At 40.9% G+C, this 18,333-nt stretch overlaps 1 protein-coding gene across 1 annotated transcript in view; it reads right to left on the reverse strand.

Moving 5' to 3' along the window:
- Positions 1-18,333, reverse strand: part of plxnb2a.1 (plexin b2a, tandem duplicate 1) — a 224,324-nt gene that overhangs the window by 6,959 nt on the left and 199,032 nt on the right. The window contains exons 24-38 of the mRNA XM_006780946.3: positions 16,237-16,452; positions 16,061-16,144; positions 13,781-13,876; positions 13,177-13,313; positions 12,988-13,088; positions 10,265-10,494; positions 9,935-10,116; positions 9,777-9,843; positions 7,728-7,874; positions 7,136-7,213; positions 6,773-6,851; positions 2,819-2,919; positions 1,445-1,526; positions 1,188-1,339; positions 768-928 (exon numbers count right to left, since the gene is read on the reverse strand). Of these exons, the coding sequence (XP_006781009.1) occupies positions 768-928; positions 1,188-1,339; positions 1,445-1,526; positions 2,819-2,919; positions 6,773-6,851; positions 7,136-7,213; positions 7,728-7,874; positions 9,777-9,843; positions 9,935-10,116; positions 10,265-10,494; positions 12,988-13,088; positions 13,177-13,313; positions 13,781-13,876; positions 16,061-16,144; positions 16,237-16,452 (1,913 nt within the window). The remainder of the gene's footprint in view (positions 1-767; positions 929-1,187; positions 1,340-1,444; positions 1,527-2,818; positions 2,920-6,772; positions 6,852-7,135; positions 7,214-7,727; positions 7,875-9,776; positions 9,844-9,934; positions 10,117-10,264; positions 10,495-12,987; positions 13,089-13,176; positions 13,314-13,780; positions 13,877-16,060; positions 16,145-16,236; positions 16,453-18,333) is intronic.

The raw sequence follows: 18,333 nt of genomic DNA on the forward strand, positions 1-18,333 counted from the left end.
TGTCAATTAAATCAGGCTTTTATGTGGTCCACGGCCCGGTTTAGAAGTGACGAGGACATAATTACTCCCTCCTTTGGCTGATGAAGTATCTCACACACAGACACACACACAGAGAGCAGTGAAGCAAGATAATTATTTCTCTTAGCTGGTTTTCTTTGCAGGTTGTATCTCACGCTGGGATTCACAGCAGCTTTAAAGATGAGCTGAATCAGCTCATCTTCTGAGGCCTTTACTGACAGCATGATCCACATGAAGCCGTTAGAACAGTTTCAGGCCCACAGATCACTCATTCAGACGTTTCTTGTCGCCAGCATTTAAATCTCACAGTAAATGATATCATCCTAGACCCAAAACAGCGGTGTCAGACTCAAAATCTGATCAAGTGGGCCAAGTTGACACACAAACAAACAAACAAACAAACAAACACCTCTCTAAATGTTAACCTTTCTTATGTTACCGTCAGATGAGGGAAAACAGAGGTCGGAGACTGCAGCAAGACCAAATGATGGTCCCTCTGTGCACTGAAGTTGGGAACCAGGTCTGCGACCTCTAAGTTATCGTCTTCAAAGCATCAAAATGGCAGTAAACGCAAATACCAGTCAGCGAAGATGCAATAACACTCCTCTGCAACCTTATATAGGAATAACACCAGAATACAATCAGCTGGCAACCAGTTGAGTCGAGTTCCCTTTTGCACAGAGCTGTTTCACAGATGAGTTTTAGTTTACCCGGATAGCATACTTGGTGTTTTTGGTGAGTCTTTGTACCTGTTGGTCTTCCAGATGTGCAGCGTCTCCTCGTCTACATTGTCGTGTCTCTGCGCCTGCTCGTCCAAGAAATCGAAGAAGTATTTGACGGCCGGAGGGACGACGGAACTCGAGCACAGCACGCTGCGGAAGAAATTGTCCACAAACTGCTGCAAAGTGCCCTGTAACACAAAGACACACAATGTTTTAAATGTATCTATTTAATATAGAAAAAAGGACCCTTCAGATTAAAAACATCTAAAAATTAAAATAAGAGTGTCCTGACAGTGCAATCAACAGAATTGCATCTGCTAATAACAAATACAAGCAGAAAAAACCCACAAATGAAGAAATATGAGAACTTCGTCATGTCTGCGAGCTTCAGCAGCAGAAACTCGCAGACATGACGGAAACATCTGCAGTGAAACTGCACAGCTGTACCTTAACAGACAGAAGCCTGGTCAGGTAGATCTCTGTGATTGCTTTGGTCATCGCTTTGTCCTTCATGCTGCCTCGCTTCGACTTCACCTCGTCAATTTCATCTGGCTGTCTCACCAGGTGGAAAGTGTTATCGTCTTCCAGCAAGGCGTTTTCTGCAGGTGAGACAGGACTGCATGAAGTTGATGTGTTTTTTTCACTCATGTGCATTTAAAAGTTGCAGAAAAAGTGTGTGTGTGTGTGTGTGTGTGTGGACGTACTCTCTTCATGGCTGTCTTGGTGCTGGTGGAAAGACTGTGTGTGCAAAACTCTGGACAGCACCAACGTGGCGTTGTCTCGAACCTGTAAGACAGGAAATTGGTTAGAAAATTGAAGGAAGTGATGATTTTCTGTCTCACTGCAGCATTCTCAATAAACAAATTTTCCTTAAATGTCAGAAGGGAGAGTGGACTGGAATGGCGTTTTAATTCCTGCTGGTCTTCGTGCAGCACGAGTCTCGAGAGGCTCGCCATTTATCTACGCTTCCACTTTTGGTGATTTTGGTGCAGAAGTAAAGAGCTCAGCTCAACACAGAGAAACAGACATGATTAAAAACACCCAGAGAGCGCAGAGGGAACACCGACTTGCTCAGGACCCCAACATTCCTATGGAAGAGGTGAGGGTGTACTTCGTTTTTCACGTGACTTTAGTTTCATAATCAATAACTGCACTGGTGCTGAACGGCACTAATCTACATTAAAATTGCTGTGCAAAAACATTTTGACCAAAATAAAAACAGACAAGTCCAAGCAGGAAACAACAAAGGTAAATAAAATATGATAAATTTAGGATAGATGAGGAAAAGTTAATTGATTGCATGTTCTCTCCTTCCACAGTCCAAATGTGTATTAAAGTAACTGGTGATACTACACTGTGCTGAATGTGAGTGTGAATGGTTGTGTGTTTCTCTGAGTTAGCCCTGGCGACCTATCCACGATGTAACCTGACTCACCCAGTGAAAGCTTAGTTGGGCTCCAGCCCCACCGGATAAGCGCTTAAGAAACAGATGGATAAAACATGATAAAAGGTTAACGTCTAAACTGATTTAGGAGAAGATCCTTTTTCTGCGAGTCTCATCTGCTCAGGCGTCCTGCATTGGATGGGCAGTAACACACTAATAATATTATTCATCTAATAATATAAAAAAATTATTTTAAATGACGCCACATTAACACTTTTACCCAGTATTACCAAAGCATTCATGACCTCAGTGCATGTGATGAGTGTAAATCTTCATCCTGATGAGTAAAGACTTCAGTTCAGGGATTTTTAGGACAGTTTTCTCTTATTTGACGGCCTCATGAGACAAACAAGTAATTCTTGAGTGATGTTGGACTTTTTAAACCGCTCCACTGCATGTAGGACAGTTTCAGTCGACGGAGATGCATTTAACCTTGTTTGTACAGGATCACAGCAGCAGCGGTGGGAGGTGTGGCATCGCTGTGCTTGCTTGCAATTGACCTCATCTTTAACAAACAGCAGTTTAACCATCAGGAAATGACAGGAAGTGTTTGGTAATAAGACACTCAGCAGGATGAAGGAAAAGGGGAAACGACACAGGGCAGAAATAGGCATGTGCAGCAGGTGGAACTCACGTTGTAATGAGCCAGTGTGTTGAGTCTCTTCCAGCGTCCTTCCTTCTGGGATGTGAGGTCGAGGTCAGAAAGGATCTGACCCGTGGAGCCGGGACGCCACTCTGCAGGGACAAGGAGAAGGAAATTAACATGTAATTTAGCATAAAAGTGATGGTGTGCCAACCTGATCCATGTGTGTGAATCATTGTAGGTACAGTGGGATATGCTCCTACCATCACTCCTCTCAACACTTATTGTGTTCAATAGGTTGCCCAGTATTGGATATTTCTGATACGGGATGAGATAGGTCCAAAGTACCTGGGCTTAAATCTACACCTTGCAGACGGTTCAGATGGTTTCTTACACACAGCTAAGAAAAAGGAAGTTATACCCATAAAAATCTTGATTGGATGATCCATCAGTCAGACAGATCGACAAACCAAAGTGACCACAGGGCAGCCTGGCCGTGATAGATTCCCATATTAGCAACATAAGACTAAATACTCCACAGAGAAAGAGGCAGACTGATGCCAGTTTATCTTGTTACTAGGGCTGCACGATTTTGCATAAAATGAGAATCACGATTTTTTTGCTTAGAATTGAGATCACGATTCTCTCACGATTTTCTTTTCCAATATAAATATTTATTGCACTTATTAACTGCACATCAACTTCGTAACAGTTGAGACTGAACATAAAAACAACAAATAAACATAAAAACAACAAATGTCTCACATTTTGTCGTTGCCGCAAAATGTTGTACTGCTTGAAATTCCGTCTCCACCGTTGCTTGACACTGCGTGTGTAGAGCAGGTAGTGCAACAATAGAAAAATAGTTGCGGGACGGCACTGTGTAGCGTTTGTCAAGGGTGTTGATCATTTTCCTAAATCCCTCGTTTTGCACAGTGTTGATGGGAGCCATATCTTTGGTCAGGTAATAAGTAATAGCCTCCGTAATTTCTTTGTGCCTGCGGGAGTTCGACGGGTATAGGGAAGCGCTGTATAAGGTTCCCGTTATTGATGTTTGGGTGGTTGACCGGGACGGATTTTCTCCAGTCACTTTCTCGTCATCCCTGACGTGCACTCCGTTGTTTTTTCCCTGCCAATTTTAGCAGCCAGCTTCTGTATCATGTGGTATAAGGCTCCACCCTTGTCATTTGTTGAGCAGGAAGAGTGAGCGCTTGTTTTCATGCAGATTACGTCCCGGATCAAAATGCGTTTTTTTTTAAAATCATTGTCATTTGGAAATGAGATCGCACATAAGTATGAATTGAGATCGTGATTTTCTAACGATTAATCGTGCAGCCCTACTTGTTACCTTGGAAATGGTCACTTTGAAAATGGCTTTGCTCTCACAATCAGTTGTCGTCTTCAAAGCAACGTTGGCGCACCAAGATGGCGATAAAGTGGTATCAAGACTGAGGCAGTCTGCTAACAGTCTGCAATGGGTTTGTGAATGAATGCACTCAAATCGGCAATTACATGCAGTCCATTTGTGATAATAGAGTTATTTATTGTGATAAACTGGCACGTTTAACTAAAACGTTCAGAGTCAAATTATTCTACAAATAGTCACGGTGACGAAGAATCCAACTACAAAATAACACAGGCAACCAGTCCAGTTCCCTTTTGCAAAGAGACTTGTCCCTGACGAGTTGTGCTCATAGACCGATTCAGATAGTTTGCAACATGTTGGCAACCTGGATGGGTGAGGTTGAGCCACACTTAACCGCCAATCACCAGAATTACTTGTAATCGCTCGTTAACAGCAAAAAATTAAAAAAACAACAACAAAAACACCCAAAACTTTAATCAACAGAAAGTAGAAGGCCCAAACACTAATGTACTAAGTACTAATGAAATCAAAGACCTGCTGAGTTGGTACAATCTTAATTCAGACATTTTTGTAAACATATTCAGGTTGCCTGTCAGCAGCAAACAAGCAATAAACAACAGAGTCCACAACCGACCCATTTAGCTCCCAAATGACCTTTTGAAAAGCCCACAGCATCATCAATTACCTGCCAGCAAAACAATCAATAAAAGCAGAATGCAGCACCCATCCAATGCAGCACCCATCAGGCCGACCCAATCTAGCTGGTGCTAGATTGGGTCGGCCTGTCACCAGTCAGCAATAGTTAAAATGTAGTTAGGCGATTTTTGCCATCTCCAAAGTTTGTGGATGAAAAACTCTGGCAGGTACTCACATTCAGAAAAGCACTTAGCAGGAGATCAAATGATTATCATCAGTCTGTCATCACACTTCTATAGCAGCAGCATTACAACCTACTGAGGTCCGGGGAGAAGAAAATGGATTCTGTTTTGAATCTTGTGAGATTCCAGCTGTTTGCCTGATAAAAACTCTGCTGCAGTGGATGGAAATGTAGCCGTAGAAAGGACACATGCTGCTGAATATTATAAGAGCTTTCTATCTTAAAACTTCCTGTTTGAAGTGGTGAATTATTCCTGTACTTTCATACCCAGCAATAACTGTTTGAAAGTTTACACGGCACACACTAGAATGGCTGTTATATGTGATTCAGCTGCAGTGGGAATTCTCTTTGGGATTAATGAAATTCTGTGTCTCAGGATGCTACGGGGTATTTAAGGTCAACCCTGAAATCCAGCTAATCCTTATTCACGGCACGTCTCACTTCCCTTATAGAAGCCTTGTAGTCTTTTAGTGGCCTGACAGACCTGTTTAAACATCACTGCAGCTTCATGCTTAATCTTTACAATCAAGTTAAAACATTTGGATGTGTGGTATCTGGAGGGAGGGACTATTAAAGGGAAAGAAACACTTTTTTTTCAAAACCTGCATCTGTGTGAGGCTAATCTGATGTAAAGGATGACCTGTTTTCTCCTTGCAGTACTTAAACTGTCAGTGAAATACAAATGTGAATCATTAACTGGCGATGAGTCTTTCACATTCTTTACAGAATTCTTTTATTTCTGCCACATTTGAGGGTTTTCCAGCATGAACGGCCTGCTGGACTTTGACTTGGCCACATCAGAACTCTAACATAGATTAGATTAGACCCTTTAAATTTCATTTATTTTTTAACCATTCAGAGATGCTCTTGCTGTTATGTTTCAGATCATAGCTCAGCAGGCCACAAACTGATGGCCAGAGATTCTCCTTCAGGACTCTCCCATTGTTGCCATTTTGCACAGTTTCTTTTTTATTGTTGAATCTTGAACTCTGACCTTAACTGAGAGGCCTGCAGTTCTTTAGATCAGCGGTCCCCAACCTTTTTTGCGCCACGGACCGGTTTATGCCCGACATTATTTTCACGGACCGGCCTTAAGGTATCACGGATAAATAAAACAAAATAAAACTAGTACCGGTACCGAAAAAAAGATTTATTCATAACACACCTGAAAACCATACATTTCACACCTAGCCTCAACTCTCGCGGCCCGGTACCAAACAACTCACGGACCGGTACCAGTCCGAGGCCCGGGGGTTGGGGACCGCTGCTTTAGATGTTGTTCTGGGTTCATTTGTGACTTCTTGGATGAGTCATGGATGAGCTCTTGGAGTAATTTTGGTCGGCCAGTCACTCCCGGGACTTTTCTTCATTTGTGGATAATGGCGCCGTGGATAGACTTACCCATCAGTTTCTTAACATTGTGGCATGATCATGTCACTTTTTGTTATGTTTTAGTCTACTTCACCTTGTAAAACAGGTTCTAGTTTAGTGATTACTGGATTCACTCATAGTAATCTGATCTGTAGACTGACAGCTGTTCCAGGTGTGCAGTTCAGGAAAGGACACACGTGAGGAAAACAGGACTTATTTAGGTGACATTATAGTTTTAAGGTCTATCTAAAGGTCAAATATTCTTTATATACTCCACCCCCACCACCACAAATATTGTTGTAACCCAGGAGTTTAAGATGCTGAACGCTAGGTGTAATAATCAATAATCTGTATTTTTTCCAGCTGCTTAATGATTGTTTTTGTTTCTTACCCAGTGCAACACTCTCCACCTTTGGTCTCTGAGAATACGGCAGATTTCTGTACACCTGATCGATGATCTTCTCTTTCACCTGCAGAGCACAAAATTACAAATTCACCTGCTATAATGTCAACTCAAAACACAGACAATGATATCTCATTCACATTTATTAGCTGCAGAATATCGACAGACAGAAGTTTTGCAACTACCTCAAACTATTCTAGACATTCGATCAGTTTTAAGGACAAAGTGCAGGGTGGCAGGGAAAGATACGGCAAAGCTTCTCTTCGTTTTTAAACTCAGCCGGAGATCAAACAGTCCTGACGACAACGACCAAAAAAAAATTAAACTCTGAAAATAGAAGAAGATTCTCACCTGGGAGATTGTGTCACAGTTCAACACCTTCACTGGAGTCACATCTGGTCCCTCCCCATGCACCAACACCTGCAAAGTCTGACAGCACAAACACACCGGGAAGATGCAAGAAGGTAAAAGTGGAGCCACAGTGAAGGCTTGTTTTCATTATGCAACCAACGACCCAAAGCATGACTCATTCTGGAGCTGGGGGTCTACTCTGATGGACACCTGACACACCTCCCTCTCCCTGGCTGCTGCTGCTATCAAACCGCTGAGATACATAATCTCTCCAACTTAACCTACCCTCGCATGGTAGGCACCCATGAAGCATCCTTGTCAGGTGCTTAAACCTATTAAACTGACTCCCTTTGATGTGGAGGTTCAGCTGCTTGATTCAGAGCCCTTCCCAAAACATGGTGTTCCTCACCCTTATCTCTAAAGAAGAGCCCAGACACCTTGGAGGAAGCCAATTTTCTATCATTTGTATCTGCAAACAAAGTTACTTTATATTTCATACTATTTAAAAGCTATTTTGCTCAGGAGTTCACCAATAAAACATGTGAACGTGTGAAGGAAGACTGCACACTGCGGTGCTTTTGTTCATACTGACCAGCACAGAGTACTCGACGTCATCTCCCAGCAGTCCTGTGTCGTTCAGCGTGTATTTGGCCTTCTTCATCTTGGCATCCACGGGACCCTTCTCAATCTGGTGCTTCAAGGCCTTGAACAGTTTGTACAGAGGCTCTCCTGCCGTGTCCTGAAACAAAAACATCAACGTCTTAAAAAAAGAGTTAAGGTCTCATAAAAATCTAGTATCGTTCTTTTATAAATAAGCCATAACTCTCATCTGCGCTATTTACTATGGATTACCAAAGATTTCTAGTAGTAAAAACCCAGCAGTCCACTGACCCTAACATGACCATTCAATTTGTGTTTAAAATGTTTTTTGATTGATGTATACTAAGAACAATGGAAAAGTCCAATGAATCCAGTGAACATGAGAGAAAGACAATTGACAGATTTACACAAATTCTGAAAATTTCTTGGAGCCGTGTCTTAATAACTGCAGATTCCAAGATGATCAGTTAAAAACAACTTTCCGGAAGTACAAGTTACATAGATGTGTCACTACTTTGCCAAGGTCTCAAAGAAGATCCAAACCGCCACTCTCGGATGATACGAAACTGGTTAGGATGCTGAGAAATAACCCTGCTGGACAACAGTGTCACTGCCCACAGGAAAAGAGTTTTACATTACCGTGTGCTGAGAGAAAAATCTGAGCTGCCCTGAAATCGACACCTTCAAGGTCGACTGAAATTTTGTAGCTGCACACACGGATGATCTAAATGTCTTTGAGAAAAGTTTTAGGTTTCGCCACAATGATGAGATGTATGTTTGAACACTGTTCCAACTGTCAAGGATGGTGGTGTAGCATCACGCTCTGGGTTGGTACACTCCACAAAGTCCAAAATCACCACTCATGCCCATGAGGAGTAGCTGTAAACTTCTGATCACAACTGTATGGGCCTTTAATTACTGATTCAATATTGACTGTTTGTGTTTCTCTGTGCTAGCCCTATGACAGACTGGGGAATTGACCACCCACTGACAGCTGGTAAAAGCTCCAGCGTTCCCAACAACCCTGAGTTGGATAGCTGGTTAAGAAAATATATCTATGTATATTTATTAATAACAAGTATAACTGTTTACTAAAGTTAAATATCAATTTATACTGTATTTTTATTAACTGTGTTCACCATAATAGTAGAATTTAAGGTTTATTAAATATAAAAAGGAGACAAAGAAGGTTGTTTTCCCACTATTGAAATTATTAAAGTACTTATATTTTATAATTTGTCAGTTTTCTCTGACAAATTATGCCAAACTGCCCCCTCCCTCCAAAAAAAAAAAAGAAAAACAAAACAAAACCCCCCCCCATTACATACAGAATGAAAGACAAACAAAAGAGTTTTGAAAAAGGACTGCAGACCCTTTTGTATTATGTGGAATCTTTGGATCTGTCAGGGTGTCAGTCACAACAGACGTTTCTTTATTTTAGTTGTTAGTTGCAGGTTTTTTCTGCTTTTTGAACTGCTGAACAGATTTTTTTCTTTATGTGAATTTTCACATTTTGTTTTCTTTGTGAAAAGTGAGAGGCAGTTTGTTATTCTTTTTTTGTCTTGTGGGTTTCCTGTTGTTCAGATTTAGTGTCCTGCTGTTTGAATTTGAACTCTCTGGATATGTTCAACTTTTTAGTTTGGGTCATAAATACATTCACAGCACAACTGCTGGTCTCTATGAAAACATAAAGCATGTCCGTGGTGTAAACTTTCTCTGGAGCTGAAGCATGAACTGTGTTTATTATGAGTATGTTAAATTATAGAAACTAATGCACAGCGTATCTGCAGCTGCTGTCAGAGTAAACAGCAAAAATCCCAAATTGGTCAAAACAAAACACACACCGAGCACAAAATACAGGTTTAAGATCTGCTTTCAGTAGGAAGGAAAGTTTCTTAGAGTCAATTATAACTGAGGAACAAAGAGGAGAGGCAGAAAAAAAGCAGGAAAGAAAAACAGATCGAAGAGACAAGGACATAAAAACAAATCGAAGGAAAGGAATGTGTGACACGGAGTAAGTGAAAAAGAAAATCAGTGTTACCCTGAGGAACTGATAGAGGCAGATGGACATCCAATTACAAAGCATCCTCTCCACCACTGTCTCTGACCTAGATACACATACAGAGGGAAACATTAGATCACTTTTCCATCACTACGACATTTATAGAATAAACCACTGAGTCTCTGTCCTGTCTTCACCTCCTGAGCATGAGTTTGGGGTTTTTGTTCTGCACATGCTCGTCCATCAGCTCCAGCAGCAGCGTTCTCATGATGTCCGTGTAATACTCCAGTTTGCCGTGCAGCGCCACCGTCAACAGAGAGGCGAAATAACCCCGAGACCGGGCATTAAAGTCTGGACGTCTCTCCAGCGTGTGGATAAACTACACATATGACAGTAAATTTAATGATAATAAATACATGAATAGAAATAGATACAAAGACAGAAAAATAAGCAGGAAAATTAAAAAAAACTGAGCTGGAAGAAGAATAAGAGAAAGAGGAAAATCCACTTCAAATCTTCAAACTCACATTTATGAGAAACGTTTTGCTGTTCAGCAGGTTGGAGAACTGGTTGAGCGCCTGAGCCACAGTGGCCCTGCGGGCTTCTGGGATTTGTAGTTTTCCCGTGATCATGGGGTCATTGGCGCCATCCTTGGAGGGCAGGAAGAAATTTCGGTTGGTGTAGGTTTTGTAGTCCAGGAAGGGGATGCGACCTTCGCTCAGTTCACTGGTGTGGTCTTCCATTTCAATCATGAGATCTGATAGAGACAAAAAGGAAAACCATCAGAAAATGTGTGAAAACATGTTAAAACAAGAAGTAGCGCAGGAAATAATGGATTAAAGCAGAAGGAATATTCTTTTCTTAATTTCTTCTTCTGCTGTATGTATATATTCATATATACTGCGACAATAATGTTTAGATCACACATTTCCAATAATCTGTTTATGTACTGCTCTAGTTACAGAGTTCCAGGCAGCTTTTCTACTCTTGGCTCTGTATGATGTCAATAAGAGTTGATATTGCTGACATCGCAGGTCAGATGAAAGCTGGCTTAAATAGAAAGGAGCCACCACAAACAATAAACTGAAGGCTTCACTGAGGGTCAGGACGAGATAAAGAAGCATTATTTTGAACTGAGGATCATGCTAAGCTACTCTAGTGAAGTCCACACACTTGACTGTTTAAGAAGGGACCAGTGTATCTTGAATTTTTTCTCTTTATTTAAAATTTATTTGATTTACATTTTCAAAAACTTTTCATGAGGCGTTCAGAGAACTTTGGTAATGTAGGCCCATGTCTCCATGCTTTCATATCTTGTAAATATGCAGAGCATTCACTTCATTAGAATGAAATCCTAATTTCATTTTATTTGAACCTCAAGATGCAATGGCACTCATGTAGAGAGACCTTGATTTCCAGCGTTGGTGCATCAAATGCAAACCGAATGGTAAATGGATTGGTGTTACAGTGTGTGGGTTTGGTCTTATTGGACACTCAAAGCACGTTACACAAATTCCAATGCATTTTTCCAGCAGTTCCAATTATAACTTCAAGGAAGCGACATCCTCAGACTACACAAATCGAGGTGGCTGCCATTTAAAATGTGTATAAAGTGGTCTTAAACTTGCTGTGGAGGACATGGCCGTGAAAATCTTTGGCTCAGAGACACAACAGGGCTTTTAAAACTATCAAAAGAACAGGGGCTTACATTTATGGGGAAACTACTGTTAAGTTTTATGACTGCTTGTTATTTGGAATTTAGAATGAGCGGATTTAATTGGATGGAGTAGAAACATACTTGGGTCCATGACTTAATTGGCTCTTCTTACTGCTGGATTCTTAGATCATTAGAAAATCTCTGCCTGATAAATAAGGCCAGAGCTTAAGGACAAAAACAATCCTGATTATTCTCAGCTGCAGACGACTTTAGTCAGATTGTACTCACTTTTCCAGCTAAAGGAAAGGCTTTGAAAGACTGGAAGAGATCAATAAGTTAGAGGTTATAGTCATAGGAGAGAACTTGTAAGTGGTATCATGTGTAGGAAAATTCAGGAAAATTATAGGAAGATTTCCTCAGGAGCTGTTTATCCTCGCTATCATAGTAGGTAAAAGTTACCCTGAGTGCTTTATGTTTGTTTTTTCGCTTTGTTATTTCACCTTTTGTCACCATGAAAATCATTAGTGCGTCTCTCACATCTCTGATGGTAAACCAATGTGAAGACTCCCATTAATCAGCATGAGCCAATTAAGCAGCTCTCACATATAAACAAGAAAAAACAAGCTGTAACTGTAATGAAGAAGCGTAACATAAACAAATGGAATAGCCAAACTTCTTTATAGTTTCCACAATTTTTACCTAACCACAGTAGATGTTCAAAGTGCAGATATTTAGAAGTTAACAAACTCAAATGGCAGCAGATACGGTATGTAGGGTTTACCAGTTCAGAGCTGCTAAACTTCCATTGGTAACTGAATTATCCTTATCCACCAACACCACAGTGCTGTACCAAGAATGGGAAAAGTTTATCGGCGTATTCACACTGGAGAAACGCCTTGCCTCTGTACGTACTGGTAGAAGACTGAGCCACCCATGGGCTTCAAAGCTTCATCAGAGCACTCACATTTTTATGATTTTCTTGAACCAGTCCATTAATTAAAGTGTGTTTATTTGTCTCCATCTTTATAAATATGGACACCTGACTGAATATTCCTGCTTTCAGGGCCTGCTGATCTAAACAGAGTTCCAGATGAAGCCAAAAAAGCTCCACCAAAGGCCTGAAGGGAAAGATTCTGATGTTTGAGCCAAAGCGCTGCACGATCTGCTGACCTCCGTTGGCAGAGGTTCACAGAGTGCCAAAGTGGTGATGGGCTCTAATCTGTGAACCCAACGGGTGACGAGATGCAGACAAAATTCAGCTTTGTACATGGAAGTACACAGAGTTTACAGCCGGGTTCAGTCTTTAAGAGAGTCGGGTGTCAATACTGTAAGTTAATTGATGAATGTCTTCTTTTAATGTTAATGCTTTTACAATGTCCATTGCTTCTTTTAAACCTGTTAAAGCTCCACCGCCATCACTTCTTCCAGAGATAAGAACAGACTTGTACAGTTCTGAAAATGCTGGATACTTGCAGAGACACTTCCATCAAAACCAAACAATAATTCATAACAGACATGTACACGGCTTCAATGATCGCTCTCGCCACACACACCAGACCTGTGACTTCACAGCTTTCAGGTGAGGCTCAGTACCTGTGAACTCTTTCTTGCAGCGATCTCGGACACTCTCCTCCAGATTCTCCAGCTGGTGCTTCACCTTCTCGTATTCCCGTTCTGCCTGCTGACTCTTCCTCCTGTTGGTTTACAGACCCAAAAAGCAAAAGGGAGCGTGTTTATTGGCACACGCAACAATTTGTCTGTTTGACTTCATATTCTTCTAACCTGTAGCAGTAGACTGACACGGCGATGAACAGCAGCATCGGTATGATCACCGCCGGGATGATTATAGCCAGAGGAATGTCGTCTTTTCTTGAGTAGTAGACCGAACCCACAACCCACTCGCCGTGGCCAAATTTCACCTGGAGACAGACAAACTTGGTCCTGTATCTGCTGCTGAACCTGAAAGCTCTCCCCTCTCTGTTTTATATCTTCATTGTTGTAAACATTTCCTTCCATATGAGACTCAGTGGATCTGCTTCTTAAACTCTGATGTATTCTTGTCCTACTGAAGGCTTAACACAAACCATATTCTTTCATTGCTGAGTGTTAACATGGAAGGTAAGTGAAAAGCTTGAGATAAAAAAAATCTCTTTTGTAAGCACGGCCTGTGCCAAGATCAGCAGGGTTAACACAGCATGTTATTTGATATGAAGAGAACCCGCGTGGTAACATCACACCAAAGAGCCCGGTGTGGGTTTGCTGTGAAGCAACAGTGCTGTTCTTTTACAGGATCTGAAAGACTAGCGTAAGAAGCTCTGAACTTTCCCTATGTCCTTGAGTAGCATCTTTCCTGGCTGCCAAAGTGTTAAAAAGGTCACATGCTCACCACCAGCTCCAGCAGGTCGTTGACTGTGTCTCTGCGCTGACGTTTAGATCTGGCTCTGGGCTGGGATGAAGGCGCCTCCAGTATCAGCTTATCATCCTGTACCGGGCCCACAGGAGAGAATGAAGAGTCACACAGGTGCACTAAGCACATGTTTAGTGGTGCATCACTAAATATAATACACAGATTCTGATAAATGTTCACAGTGTTTTGGAGTCACAATAACAAAACAGTTTGTTTGGAACATATTTCCCCTCTTTTTTCCTTACCTGATAATTTTGCAGCCCCTCAGATTGATCTTGGTATTTAAAAAACAAAATCTATAAACCAGCACGTTTCATTCACTTTATCAATTTAAAGTGCAAGAGAAGGGAACAGAAAGGGAGGTAGCAACAGCTGCAATTAGCACAATAATTTCTGTTGGTTTAATCGTTTTACGCCCACTGCAGTCAATTAACTGCCTGTATGCTGCTTCTGTTCTCAACTACAAGAAGAAACACTTTCATAAAAATTAAAGGGGACCTATTAGTTTCACTTATCTTCTGTACTAATGCAAAAGTCTTGAGTCATCCTTCATTTCTTAGCAAACAAATACAAGGCCAAAATTCAACTGTAGTGAGCCTGAAATTCCATTTGGTAATGACGATCTTTATTCTTCAACACGGCTTGAGTTTTCTAAAACCGACTGAAGTTTATGAAGTAGTCTTTAGGAATAGTTCTCCAGGCTTCTTGACATTCAAAGCTCTTCTTTGATGGTTCCGCCGTTTGTTCTATTCCCTCTCAAGATGATCCCACACTGCTTCAATGACGCTGTGGTCTGTGCTCTGGTTTGCTTTTACTGCATTAACAGTGTGTTTGAGATCATTCTCATACTGAAGAATGGTACGTTTTCTTAAGAACGGCTTCTTGACAGCTGCCCTTCCACTGAGAACATTTCTGATGAGGCTTCAGTAAACAGCAGATGGATCATCTGAAGGTCAAGATGTTTCTCTCAGGTAATTTTTTTCCCTGTTTCTTAAGGACACAACTTTCAGATGTGGATCACATGCTGTAGATGGGGTTTTTTTAAGGCTCACTATCTCTTCTTTTGTCAAATATATCAAGATACACTTGACAACATCTTGAAATATGGCAGGTTTCCAGCCAATAGTTCTTTGGGAATCACCTAGTTAGTGGAAGAATATTTTATGTCTGTCGAATGGTGTCAAATTTTTTAGTGATTTAACTGAAGAAATGGGAACAAATTATGTATTTTGCAACAACCTGCTAGTAACAATTTGATTCTTTGCTAACAACATTGGTTCATCCCACGAGTTAGATGCCTTTTTATGCTTGAGTGGTTCACAGGTCAGAGTTAAGGTGCTGTGACCAACAAGCATTTGTCTGAAAATGGGCAGGTACAAGAGCTGGATTGAAAGTGAGTAAAAAAGCAGCCGATGCTCCGCCCAAAAAACAAAAAAAGGTGAAAGATCTTCAGAAAGTGTGGAGAACGAGAAAACCAGGACCATTTTAAAATAACAAGAAGTTCTGGCTCCTTGGAAGCAACATAAAGAGGTTTTTGCTCAGTACCCAAATAGATATTTATAACAGAGTGGCCCAAATGTCAACCAATCAGATCAAAACATTCTTAGAAATATTGATTTCTGTTTTTGGAAGCAAGCAGAGGGGCAAGAGGGAGGGATGGCAGGTCTTAAAGAAAAACAGGCTAAAACGGCTTGTTTTAGATGAGTGAGGATTTTTAGATGAGTGAGGAGTTTTTCTCTTTAATCTGTATGATGCAAAAACTAAAATCCAAGTAGAGTCCAAAAATATAAGGAGCTGGAATGTGACACAACACGCTGCATTAACTAAAAGGAAATTGCGGTGTTTGTTTTGCTCATACAACAAAAGCAGATAAACCAGGAGGAAATATGTTTTAGCTGTATTTTCACATGGTGCATCAGAACTAAAGCTTTGGAAGATGTTTTGTTTTTGTCATTGTAACATCTTTGCAGTCTACTCATCAAGAGACGGCGCCTTCACTGAATTGTTTCCAAAGGAGAGATCAAGCGTTGAGTGTGTCCTAATGCTGCATTTTTAGAAGCCTGTATGTCTGTGGGAAGACAGACGTGGCAGACTCGTACTCGTACTCTCAGTTTAACCAACAGCCACGCAGTGTTAGACATGGATAACACGACCGCCTCATATCCCCACATTTCATAAAATGTGAACATCAGCTCCATGTTTACAGTGTAAACTTATTATAAAGCCATTATAAACTTTCCTCAAACAGACAGTGTTTACCTGCAGTATGTTTACGTGACACGAGGCATCTCCAACAAACGCCTGGGCCTCTTTGGCTGTCATCGCCTTGGAGAAACCCCAACCCTGGCAAAAGTGAGAAAATGAGAGTGAGCTCCATTTACAGAAAAATAGTCAAAGAGGGGATTTTAAGAACATCTCTAGCAATCAGTGCTCACAGTCACGATGATAATGCCGGTCTCTGTGATGACGTTCCTGGCGAGCTCGTTGAAGGTGGGGTTGGGGTGATAGTTGAAGCTCTTCAGCTCCTCGATCACGTTGTCCAGCTGGAGGTAAATCCTGAGAGACTGAGAGAGGGTTTCGTAGCTGGAGTTCACTATCGGGGAGTAAAACTGGAGGACTGTGTCGTTCTTGCTCAGAGCCTCCTGCACAAACTAGACAAATAAAAGAAAAAGAGTGAAATTATTCAGAGTGAGAAAGCTGAAGAATGAGCCAGGCGTGTGTAAAGCTCAAAGAAAAGATCGGCTTTCTGTAAAAATCTTCTACACCAGACCTAAAACTTTCCCCAGCTTTGGTTGCTTCAAAAACAAAAACACATCTGTCAGCTGATTTAAAAAAAAGACTTTATAGTGATGTTTTTACTGTGGAGCATTTAGCTTCTCTAAAGCCAAAAGTTCCCTGAGAAGGCAGTGGAGACCAAAAGAGGAGCTCCAAGGATACAAGGAGATACCTAGTAGATAACAGGGCTGTCAGATCATTCCTGGCTGTACAACCAAACAATCACAGTCAGGTATATACGTTGTTTCAACCTCCAATTGTCCCAGCGAGTAATGGCAGGTGTTCAATATATAACGTATTTAATTATTTAGTTTGTTTTCAGTAGCTGGTGAACACCGAGTGTGGTGGAGACCAAAAACAGAGCTTAAAAAAGAGAAAAGGAGGCTGCCCTCTCTGAGCTCTGTGCTTTTGTTGGATTGTTGGATTTCTATTCATTACAAGTCTTTAGCTTGGAGTTTAAAGTGTCAAGAGATGACTACCATACATGGACAAAAAAAGGAACCCAAAAAGAGTTTTTATTCTTCATTAAATATGAAGTCTAGCTTGCCAAAATTCATTATTGAAATGGTGTCAGATTGACAGCAGAATGTCGAATAAAATCTACATATTCAAATACACAAAACCGACTCTTTTCTGCTGCCCTCAAGTGGACAAAAAAAATCTATTATTGTCAGATTAAATTCAGCTTTTTCTATTTTAACCTGCAGACAGTTTGATGGCAGTGAATCACAACGCAGGTTTAACTTTTTCTTCATATTTCCTCCTCCTCTGTCTCTTTCCCATACTCCTTTTTCTCCCCCCTCTCTGCCTCCCCACTGAGTCTCCCTCTCTTTCTTCCCGGTTCAGACAGCAGCTTTTGATGAAGTGACAATAAAACGACTTCACCTCCTCTCCCCTGCAGTGAATCTTTCCTAAGAGTCTCTGTCACTCAAAGCTATTCAGCAGTGAAATAGCAGTGTTGCTCTGTTCCCTCAGTCTCAGGCTTTTGGCTCGGCGAGAACAAGCGGCAGATGAGGCTGCAGACTGACGTACATCAAGCTGACACTCTGCATTTATTAAAAACATCCTCACAGTCACACTGACTGCACATTTTGCCCCAAGCAATTCTAAAGAAACGTGGTCTTACCGTCTCTCACAAAGATCAAAATATAAGACGAACACTTGGCTATTTTTAGCAATTATTTGTTCATTTAAATTGTAGAACACTGTGCTGTCAGTAAAACGGGCCACATATTGTAATGCCTTACTAGTTATAATAAAGACACACTCTACGTATGCCCCTGTTGAGTCAAAATTTACCCAGACACTACGGATCTAAATGAGCAGTTTTGCTGATGTCCACTAACGTACAATGTTCCAGATTCACACAAATACAATGACACATGTATTTCCACCCATTCAATATGACATTTTTAAATGAAAGCAAATACAATTTTCTAAAGAACACACAACTACAGCGTTAATCTTTACGGAAATTTAAAGAAAAGATGAATTAAGGGTAATTGATCATTTATCTTTTCTTGTGGGAAATGAAGTTGAATCGATCTTTGCAAATTCTTATTCTTTGATTTGACACTCCTTTATTTCACTATTAAGTGCTTATGCTACTGTATTGTTATGCTTGTGTTGGTACACTGATACACTTCATCATGTTGACAAAAAACAAAACAAACACAAGAAGCAGAATAATCAGATACCATTTAGCACTTTGCTAGGTGCTTATTAGGTATATTATTACTTATGAGAGATTAATAATA

The sequence above is a fragment of the Neolamprologus brichardi genome, chromosome 17 (genome assembly GCF_056152115.1).
Source record: "Neolamprologus brichardi isolate AB-2024 chromosome 17, ASM5615211v1, whole genome shotgun sequence".
Taxonomy (NCBI): domain Eukaryota; kingdom Metazoa; phylum Chordata; class Actinopteri; order Cichliformes; family Cichlidae; genus Neolamprologus; species Neolamprologus brichardi.